This window comes from Hippoglossus stenolepis, chromosome 14 (genome assembly GCF_022539355.2).
Source record: "Hippoglossus stenolepis isolate QCI-W04-F060 chromosome 14, HSTE1.2, whole genome shotgun sequence".
Classification (NCBI taxonomy): Eukaryota; Metazoa; Chordata; class Actinopteri; order Pleuronectiformes; family Pleuronectidae; genus Hippoglossus; species Hippoglossus stenolepis.
In genome coordinates, this window is record NC_061496.1 from 26648442 (window position 1) to 26660094 (window position 11653).

General features: G+C 40.2%; 1 protein-coding gene across 3 annotated transcripts in view; it reads right to left on the reverse strand.

Moving 5' to 3' along the window:
* mcf2l2 (MCF.2 cell line derived transforming sequence-like 2) overlaps positions 1-11653 on the reverse strand; it is a 133306-nt gene that overhangs the window by 52510 nt on the left and 69143 nt on the right. For all 3 annotated transcript variants that reach the window (XM_035175690.2, XM_047343239.1, XM_035175691.2), the window contains 2 exons: positions 3002-3068; positions 1824-1939 (listed from right to left, as the gene is read on the reverse strand). In XM_035175690.2, coding sequence (XP_035031581.2) covers positions 1824-1939; positions 3002-3068 — 183 coding nt within the window. The remainder of the gene's footprint in view (positions 1-1823; positions 1940-3001; positions 3069-11653) is intronic.

Consider the following 11653-nt stretch of genomic DNA (forward strand, 5'->3'; position numbering starts at 1 on the left):
AAGTATGATAACCCAACTCGGTGAACATGGTGGAAAAAAAGTTAGTGAGGACCAAACCCTGAGTTAATATTGGACTGTGCCTCTAATATATACAGTGCCTTGCATAAGTATTCACCCCCCTTGGACTTTTTCCCATTATGTACTGTTACTAACTGGAATTCAAATAGACTTAAATAAACTTTTTCCCGTTTGATCAACAAAACATGCATAGTACTTTGGAGGTGCAAAATAAATTTTATTGTGACACAAACAATAATAAGAACAAAAAAGTTGACATCTGTTGGGTGCATAAGTATTCACCCCCCTGTGTCAATACTTGGTAGAACCCCCTTTCGCTGCAATTACAGCTGCAAGTCTTTTGGGTATGTCTCTACCAGCTTTGCACATCTAGAGATGGAAAGGTTTGTCCATTCTTCTTGGCAAAAAAGATGAAGCTCAGTCAGATTGGATGGAGACCGTCTGTGAACCGCAATCTTCAAGTCTTGCCATAGATTCTCTATTGGATTGAGGTCTGGGCTTTGACTGGGCCATTTTAAGACATTAACATTCTTTAATCCAAACCATTCCTTTGTAGCTCTGGCTGTATGTTTAGGGTCATTGTCCTGCTGGAAGATGAACCTCCGCCCCAGTCTCAAGTCTTTGCAGACTGCATCAGATTTTCTTCAAGGATTTCCCTGTATTTGGCTCCATCCATCTTTCCCTCTATTCTGACCAGTTTCCCTGTACCTGCTGAAGAGAAGCATCCCCACAGCATGATGCTACCACCACCATATTTCACTGTTGGGATGGTGTGCTCAGGGTGATGGGCAGTGTTGGGTTTTCGCCACACATAGCGTTTTGCATTGAGGCCAAAAAGTTCAATTTTGGTCTCATCTGACCAGAGCACCTTCTTCCACATGTTTGCTGTGTCTCCCACATGGCTTCTGGCAAACTCCAAACGGGATTTTTTATGGATCCCTTTCAACAATGGCTTTCTTCTTGCCACTCTTCCATAAAGGCCAGATTTGTGGAGTAGACGACTAATAGTTGTCCTGTGGACAGATTCTCCCACCTCAGCTGTGGATCTCTGCAACTCCTCCAGAGTAACCATGGGCCTCCTGGTTGCTTCTCTGATTAATTTTCTCCTTGTCCGACTCTTCAGTTTGGGTGGACGGCCTCCTCTTGGTAGGTTTGCGGTTGTGCCATATTCTTTCCATTTTCTTATGATGGATTTTATGGTGCTCAGAGAGATGTTCAAAGCTCTGGATATTTTTTTATAACCTAACCCTGCTTCATATTTCTCCACAACTTTATCCCTGACCTGTTTGGTGAGCTCCTTGGTCTTCATGATGCTGTTTGTTCAGTAATGATCTCCAACAAACTCTGAGTCCGTCACAGAACAGGTGTATTTATACTGAGATTAAATTGCAGACAGGTGGACCCTATTTACTAATTATGTGACTTGCAAATGTGACTTGTGAATGCAATTGGTCGCACCAGATCTTTGTTAGGGGTTTCACAGTAAAGGGGGTGAATACATATGCACTCAACACTTTTCAGATTTTTATTTGTAAATAATTGTGAAATCCATGTAATATTTCCCCCCACTTCCAAATGATGCACTATTTTGTGTTGGTCCATTACATAAACTCACGATGAAATAAATTTTAATCTGTGGTTATACCATGACAAAATGTAGAAAAGTCCAAAGGGGGTGAATACTTATGCAAGGCACTGTATGTGGTGTAAAGTATTTATATCCCGTTTTTATAACACTGTTATCAGTGTTTCCATGATAAAGTAGCAAATATAGAAGGGCAAAATATGAAAGTCATTCCATCTACCTGTTGTGAAATTCATATATCTCTGGCAGGTTGCCAAACAGCACATCTCTTTTGTTCTCCAGGGAGGGGGGTGTGAGGTGGCTGAGCTCTGAGTTATCTAGCTCTGCAAAATAACCCTGGGGAGAAGCAAAGAATGACGAGACGGTGAAGGAGAAGAAGAGAACATCAGGCAAATCAGCAAAACAACACAGCTCATCATTTCAAACAGAAACCACAGCCCATCTGCACACAAGCTCAGTCCACAGATCAACACCCATGGGCAATGAATTAGACTATACACTACCACAAGTTTCATCTAATGAATATATTGTGCTTTTCAGCCCAGGGGCCAGTTGTCCAGAAGTAATCTGATTTGAAATGAGTTGCTATTGCATTGGATCAAATCTTGAAAATGGGATGTTCAAAAGGAAAAAAGGATTATGATGTGGGATAACGTCCCTTTACACAGTTAGGTTGAGAAATTATTGAGCACACAACAGTTTCCACAACAATTGGCTTCTGTGGAAACTGTTGTGTGCTCTATAACGTCCCTTTACACAGTTAGGTTGAGAAATTATTGAGCACACAACAGTTTCCACAACAATTGGCTTCTGTGGAACCTGAATAAGTGTGGGCGGCCATCTGGCTTTACTGGTCGGGGTGAGTGGAGAAAAATGGGTGGCGAGAGGAGAGGTGGGTGGAGAAGAGTAGATTCAAGGTTTATTTTGAACAAAATGTAAAGAAAGCCCTTCAAAATTGGTCAAAAAATGCTACATTTGTATCATGTAGTATATACACCTTAAATGTGATCAACAGCTGTAAATATAATTTAAATGTAGTAAGGCATGGAGCACCTCTCCAGAACTCTAAGTACCGAATTGCGCATCTTGTTTTGGATTGTGCAGTGTTGAAGTGTGTCTGCTCAGGTGTGTTTGCGACAAGAAAAGGTCTAGATTTTTAACAACTGGATCCTGGAGATCATACAAAGTCCATACTCTAACAGGGGTGGGATGTTAAGTCTACGTGGTAAATCCAATGCCAAGAGCAATTAAAGACAAGCCTTTTGTTATTCTTTTCATATCAGTAAGAGAATGCAAAATATTTCTATTGAAGAAAAATATATATTGCATGGGATATTTTTCCAATAATGTAAATCAATGGTAACAAATGAAGGTAACAGATTAGTAGACATACTGTACCTCCATGATGCTTTGCAGTTCCTCCACATATAGCCTCTCTGTTTCAATGAGCTCAGTCATTATGTGCCTGCAGAAAAAGAGGAAAGAATTGGGGATCATTTGTAACATGGCATAATTTTTGATGGAACCATTGTAGCAGCATTTTACCCCAGATGCATCCATGTTACTCTTATGCTTACAAACAAACCAATAAATCAGTAACCAGCTGTAAATATGTCAGTTAAGTGCATTTTGGATTCTGACCAAGTTTACGATGTGGTCCTTTGATTGTCCATTTGGATCCTTTAATTAGCTAATGGCTCACAATAATAGCTTTTCATGGCTTAACTGTGATAAGTGGAGTGGTTTGTGGGTGTTTTGGATGTGTGGTGAGATAAGACTTGATCAGGAATTGACTCCCAGATGACAAAAGTGGCATTGTTACGCAAAGGGAAACTTCTACTCGAGTGTGAAAAGAGCAGAAGCAGTCATCCTCTAACCATTTTACCTTGGATACATTTAGGCTTTTAGCCATTTAGCAAAATTGCGACCAAAAGCATGCTAAAAAGAAAGACCAGGATACTTATCACTCAATTTCACCACTGCCTCCAATATATTGTATTGCTTCCTCTACATTGGTTCTTGCATCCTTGTCATTTTTAATCAAAAGGACTTTGTCGTTGAGTCTTCAGGATACGGTAAGTTAGCAAATTTCATTAGTTACTGAACCAGTGCTGTTAGCATTTTCCACCTCAAAGAAGTCTTTTTACTGCTGTGTTTTATTGTCCAGGATCAAGTTATCCATCTTACTTGCCAGTTTTTCAAAGAAACATTAGATTCTCCAGGTACTCAGACGGATGCAGACTTTGGATAAGATGTTTGGAGGTTTGAATGTGAGTGTGAATAGTTGTGTCTAAATATTGGCCCTACAATAGCTGGTGACCTGTCCAAGATTCCCTAAATCTTGCCTAAATGCCATACTGCACCTCCGGGTTTTTAATTAAAGTGACAGTAGTAGAAACAGAAAAACATCCCAACACACGATATGTGAGATATATAAAAAACAAATGACAGCCAGGACTAATGACTTCATTAGCCATTTCACAATACCCTTTCTAAAAATCTGTCTTCATTTCTTGAATTTTCAAGAACAATGATTCGCACAGTCTGTGAATTCTGTGACAATTTATCTGTATACAAATAAAATTCGATTGATTGATTGATTGATTTATTGACTTTTCCCCTCATATCGTCCTATGCATTGCATGAATTATCACTACTGAGTAATTTTAACCGGTTATCGTAATGTTTTGCAATGAATATGTTTAAATATAATATATTTGGCTTGTTTAGTTTAACCAATCGTTTAAATTATGTGTTAATAACATTATAGAATGTAAGTATTGCAATATAAATAATTAGCATTGCCTGATTGGTGTATATACAGCATGTGCACAGTGTATGAATGACTCTTATGCTTTTCATTTTGCTTGGTTCTGATATTAACATTGATATGAATCTGATACTTAGCTGTTTTTTTTATTTGACAGATTTGGAGACCTATGGTTTATTGTTTGGATAATGACTACCAGAGTATAACCAATTCCTCAGGTGATATATGCTAATATATGTGCATATATCTGTGAATCCATCCAGATCCACACATTTTGAAAACAAGTCACAGTCTGTACAACAAATGGGATTAATTCCTCGGACCAGACCCGAACAAATCGTTGTTCTGACTTGTTTTCCTTCATGACAGGTTTGTAGGATTGGTACTGTATTGGCAGTTTCTGCAATTGTGTAATGTTTAATAGAAGAACAGATATGTATTTAGAAGAAGTATGAACAGATGTGGTTCTCGTGAGTTAACTTAAACTTTACTATTGTTGCTCAAGGGACTATAATGTTTATGGCTTCCCCCACATGTGTGACACTGGGCAATTGGTACACAGCAGGGGTCACTCAGTATGTCTGAATAGATGGGTGAGGGGATCTCTGCATTGTATACAGGACTGGGGTCTTTTGTCTTGTAAACGAAGATAAGGGATCTCGGAGACAGATGGTCTCACACCAGAAGTCACTCCAGGGGTCTGGGACGGAGATGGAGACAGGATATCTGCCCATCCTGGTCAGACATCAAGTCGTTGACGAATACCCTTTGCTCCTCGCAGGGAGGGGCTTCTGATTGTATAAGTGTAGTGATTCTCCTATGCTCTGTGCCCATTCATGCACATTACGCTAGGTAGTGTGTGGGGTGGGTCCACCTGCAGGTGTTAGAATTGAACTTACCGAGAGACAATGTATAATTGTGTATGATTAAACAGAAATTGCCACCACAATTTGGCGTTCGTCGGCAGGATCACTCATGTGAGAGGACACTCTGGATCTCAGGGCTGAAGATGAAAGGGAGTCTGGGACTCTTACCTCAAATTAGTGAGGGCCGGATGCCAGAGAGCCAGGAGTGCTCTCACTGATGTGATCCAGCGGACCAGGTTTGGCAAGCAACATTGTCTTTCGGGTAAGTAAAATTAAAAATTATGTTAAGATCTTTAGGAAAAGGTCAAGGGAAAAAAAGGATTCACTCATTCATTGTATTGAGGGACAGACGTGTCTGCACGACAGGTTTTGGTAACCGGTGTAGGATCATGGAAGCTTCATGTTTGGGATCTTTAGGAAAAGGTCCAAAAAGTTTTAACTAGCATAAATGATTATTAATATATAGTAACATTATTATTTTGCAATAGAGGTGTAGCTGGGACGGAAGGACCGAGGCCGAGTCCAGATCGTCTCAGCACAGCAATCTGTTGAAAATCTGATAATTCCAGTACATTTTATACCTGCATGCGTCATGCTAAAGAGAAGTGTGAAATGAAGCTTCTCTAAGGCATTATGATTCAGGCAGAGTATTTAAAATGTATTAAGGAATCAAAACTTAGGGAAAATAATTGAGAAATTTGCCAAGTGATCAGGAATTACAAGAGGTAATTACAACTGTAACATTATATTGGATATCTTCCAAAAAAACCACTTAGGAGGGTCATATTTATTATTTTTTCCAATTTCTGTTAAAGGCTGAATGTACAAGAAATATATATACACAAAGAGAGACAGTTGTGCAACTTTTTCTATTCAATGACAATATTCAAATTAATATCAATTCATATTTACAATGCAAAATATGTAGCTTCTGTTCCACAACATGTTCTGCAGAGGAGCTGCTACTGCAGCACAATGTTTTTACATATAGGCTTTGATTTGAATGTGGCCACAAATATGATTATTGCCTTGTATGAAAGAAGTCCCTTGTACTCAAATAAATACCAGTACTACACAGTATGAAGCTGTGCATCTTTCCGCTCCTGCAAATATTTCACAATAAAAAAAACTTTTTAAACAAGGGAATGGATATCATTAACAAACTCTGGAGTGCTTTTATTTTGAAAAGGCTTACAAAAAGTGTTGCCACCATTTGTTTGTGACATAAATTCATCAGATAAACATTAAAAATCAGGTTAAAGATCATTTTCTCTGTTTATTCTGCTGTGAACCAAAATGTTTATCTGTCTATGACACAAATGTATTTACAACACTTTCCGAACATGTTTCAAAGTAAAAGCACTCCAGCGTTTCACTTTCTGAATCCACTCATTTGTTCCAACGGGCTTTGATTGTTATCGACAGACCGAACGATTCGCATCTTCATACCGTAGAGTCCTGACATTTACTGTCGTACATAATCCGACTTGTATTGAAGGAAATGCAGGAGATAAACCTACAGCTCAGACGCCAGTAGCGGACACACAGCACGTGTGAAAAACAGACAACCGACACACAGACAACCGACACACAGCTGATCTGCGGCGCGACGACAGCCAGTGAGTCCAGAGAGTTCGGGGACAGACAGTGAAGACTGCGAGATCGACCGGTAGATCGCGATCGACGGGTTGGTGACCACTGCTCCACATTGTGCCGCTTTGCCGTCGCAACAGTTGCCCCGCAAATGAGACACACACATTTTTCTTTCACTGTCGTAAAAAAGAACTCTTCCTCCCAATCATTATGAAAATAGTATGTTTTCTTTCGCTTTTCTGCCATGTTTTCTTTAGTTTGGGGGGTAAAAACCACATCTAGCTCGCCATCGTTGCTGCTCCCGCTAGCTTGTCTCAGCATAGAGTGAGATGGCGGTTTGACTTTTTTTTTTATTTCAAATTTCAGTTTTTCTTTTTTTTCTTCATTTTTTAATTTCTTTTTCTTTTTCTTTTTTTAATTTAGAGCATGCCTTGCGGGCGACTCGCGGGGTCCCTGCGGGCGACTCGCGGGGTCCCTGCGGGCGACCAGGTGCCCACGGGCACCGTGTTGGCTACCTCTGCTTTCGATGATAGACCTCACTATTTAGAGATGCAATGTTCTTAACTATGCGACTCTCTTCCCTACATCAGTAGGGATAGCCACATGATTGTGTAGCAGTTTTCTTAACTAAAAAAAAAGTTTTTCTCCTAGATTAGATTAGATTTAAAAGATAAACAGCTGATTATGCTGAAGTGGAGTTGTTTGGTGATAAATTCAGCATCAAAGGATGCAGCAACTGAAATAGCAAGTGGGTTTATGACTTTGTGTGATACAATGGAGGTTAAACCACTCCCATCACATTATTATGCATTGACTGAAGAATGCAGATATGCTGGTGACAAGAGTGTCAGGATCTACACTAATAGCAGGTTTGCATGAGGGGGTGGCATGTGATTTGGGCCGATTTGGGCTGAATAGGAGATTCATGAACCTATTTCACTTCACACTTTCGTCTTTGTTCTGATAGATGCTGTGTTATCATGCAAACTGTATGCAGTCTGCAAATATGGAGCGCGTATTAAAGATTTTTAAATATTAACACTTAATGTAGATTATGGGAGCTGTAAACAAGGGTCAATCGAAATTAAATACATTTTTTAGAATACAGATTTAATTTAATAAGTTTAAGGAGTAAGCTGTTTGGTGGATAACAGTTTGTTTGGTGGCTGACAGACTTTTGATGTGGGTCACATGGAAGGTTTTGTTTAACCTATGTATGTTTCTTCATTAGGTAGAATTGACACATGACTGGTGTCGATGTGTCAAAAGGGAGGAATTCCCTATGTAAGAAATTAGATATAGATATGTTGGGTGTATAAGAAATTAGATATATATATATTGGGTGTACAAAAAGAACACTCTGAACAATACTCAATAAAACTTTTTTAGCAGAGTCGTGTAATTTGAGTTACAAATAAAATAGGTAAAGAAATCCAGATTCCACAAAGTGAACATCCACCACCAGACAAACAGTTTGATCATTCATAGAGAGATTTGATATAGATTAAATTGAATTAAGTAAGTTAGGGAAATAAATAAATACTGTCTTGTTCTTGTTGACATGTTTTCTATGCAAGTAGAAGCTTTCCCCACATCTAAACAGGATTCTTCAGCAGTGGCACAGATACTGCTCGGAGAACTCATTCCACGACGGGGAATTCCAAAAAGATGTCCACTGATATTGGTACACCATTTGTAAGCACAGCTTTAAGGATTGCTGGTGAGTATCTGGGTATCGACATGAGGCAACATCGTGCCTATCATCCCGCCAGTGGCGGGGCAGTAGAAAGAGACGTCAGTGGAAAGAGACAACAACACATTGGAAAACGAACTGGTAGATATTGTGTAAACCTGTCCCCTGTACTCTTTAATATTCCCAGATAGGTGATGGACTCCCTACCGAAATCCATAGACAGGGAAACTGCATGATCTGAGACCAGGAGACTGGATTGTGGTGAAGGACGTGAGAAGGAAAGTCTGGAGAGCACGTCGATGGAACGAGTGCAAACCAAGTGCCTCTCACCACACAGACGGAAGTGAAGGTCGCAGAGAGGGTAACCTGGAGACATGCCAGCCATTGCAGGAGGATTTTCGGAGCCACGAGTTGATTCTACAGGACAGAGCGTGTGTTGTGTCAGCCTTCAATTGTTTTGTGTTCGCAAGCAAGGAGAGGTGTGGAAATGATTAGGGCCACACGTCTCTAATCCCAAGAAGTGGCAACACATTGAAGAGGGGGTTGGCGAGGGGCACTGCTGATACAATAGCACCGACGGGGAAACACATACACAATGAACATTTTTGACAACATGATTCATATCGTTTCAAATTTTTAAATGACCTATTGTCCAGAGAAAGAACAAGGACACTCAGATTCCTGAAGGGCGGAATTGATGGTCACGCCTACTTTTGAATGACTGCAAAATATGTTATTGAAGTTTGTTGAAACCTATTCGGATTTTCATTTGTGTACTAATGTTGTTGAGCTGTTGTATTGTCTTTTGTGTTAAGACTATGGTTATTTCCTTAATCAAGTCTATGATTGGATAATATGTTCAACTTCCTGACACTCATCTATTCTGGACTCTTCCCTTCCAGGATGATGAGATGGTATAAAGATGTTTTGAGGATATTGAGCCTTTTAGGCTCAAAGGGGAATTGTATAGGCAGTTTCTGCAATTGTGTAATGTTTAACAGAAGAACAGATATGTATTTAGAAGAAGTATGAACAGATGTGGTTCTCGTGAGTTAACTTAAACTTTACGATTGTTGCTCAAGGGACTATAATGTTTATGGCTTCCCCCACATGTGTGACACTGGGCAATTGGTACACGGCAGGGGTCACTCAGTATGTCTGAATAGATGGGTGAGGGGATCTCTGCATTGTATACAGGACTGGGGTCTTTTGTCTTGTAAACGAAGATAAGGGATCTCGGAGACGGATGGTCTCACGCCAGAAGTCACTCCAGGGGTCTGGGACGGAGATGGAGACAGGATATCTGCCCATCCTGGTCAGACATCAAGTCGTTGACGAATACCCTTTGCTCCTCGCAGGGAGGGGCTTCTGATTGTATAAGTGTAGTGATTCTCCTATGCTCTGTGCCCATTCATGCACATTACGCTAGGTAGTGTGTGGGGTGGGTCCATCTGCAGGTGTTAGAATTGAACTTACCGAGAGACAATGTATAATTGTGTATGATTAAACAGAAGTTGCCACCACAGTACCAAACACAATGTTGTGGTCAGATATTGTGAATCTCTACCAAGGATTTTATAAGCTCCCTTGACAGATTCATTGGAGAGGTCCAGACATTTCATGGACTGTGACTGACAAGTCTCATACTGACACAAATTACACAAAGACATTCCTGGTTACATGGAGTAACCATGTCAACATCCGCCTTCAGGTGAATATACACAAGCTTAACAAATAGCTGTGGGAATCTCCTTGGTAAATAAAAGGGTCATGGGGCACAGATAAGAGTTTAATGTCGGTGTGCTTACTGTCTCCCTAACAACCACCTTGTTGCACCAGTTTTTGTTGACATAGAGAAACAGGCTTTGGTCACAGCCATCACGTGATTTAGCAGCCCCCACTGTAGTACCATGAAAGCATTGATTTCATAATCAAAATGAGAGTCTTGTTCTTTGAGCCATGTTTCCTTAAAGCAAGAGGACATATCTTGTTATACTCTGTGAGAAACGCGACGACTCGTCAAGTTTGTTGCAGAGGGAAATAATATTGGCAGAATAACTGAGGTAAGAGTTGCCGCAAGAGACAGTGTCTCCCAACCAGGTCTATACTGGAGTGGGTCTCTCTCCTCATAAAGTCGATTGAGCGTAAGTCCAGGGACACACAGAGCTAGTCTTGTGGGCTTATCCTTCTCTGTGCATGGTTGCTATCTTAGAAAATACTACACTGACTTGTTCCATTCCACACACAACCATGCACACAGGCACAGACTTAACCTCCAGTTGATGAGCAGCCACAATTTGATTTAACACACATGGTATATGTATCAGCTGATGTAACTCTGAGGACAAGGCTGCATATTGCTGAACAATACTGAATGTTAAATAAATATTCTCTGTGAAGAGATATTTAAAATACATAGTTACATAAACCACGAAAAGTGCAGTACAGTGCTACATTTACTGTGTAAATGTCACTTTGAATGAGAATGATATCAAAAATAATGCTATGAATAGATTTCTTTATTGGCTCATACAAAGTGCAGTGATAAAAAACTAAATCAACAGCATTAGATCAGTACATGTTTGCTCAGTTTTTCAGGAACTGGTTGTTCCAAGAATCTGGAAGAATCACATTTGTCGTGTGGATTCAGTGTCTCTCAGTGCCTGATCACGGAGACTCACTCCATGATCAGGGATTCCCTAGCTTGCATTAACTTGGTTGTGAGCGACCACTAGTGGGTCCAGTCCTGGAACACACGCTCTCATGTAGACAGTCCAGCAGCCCAACCACTGCATGTACACACTGTACAGCATTGCATCATTCATCTCTCATGACCAACACTATAGCTGTGCCAGAAATCACTCACTAATCCCTTTACAGTGAATTCGCAATTTTGTAGTCCTGTCCGAATCTTCAGTGAAATTATGTATACCCTATATAGTGGACGCATTGGAGGTCACAGTTAAAAGTAGTGTATAAATTATGGTCACTAACTGAGCAATATACAGTATACCATCATGCATTGCGCTAATGGCTTTGAACAGCATATGGCAGAGAGATAAGAGTAGAGAGGGCAGCACGTGTCAGCCTTCTCTCTCTTGCAATTCTACTCCTTATTCTTATCAAAA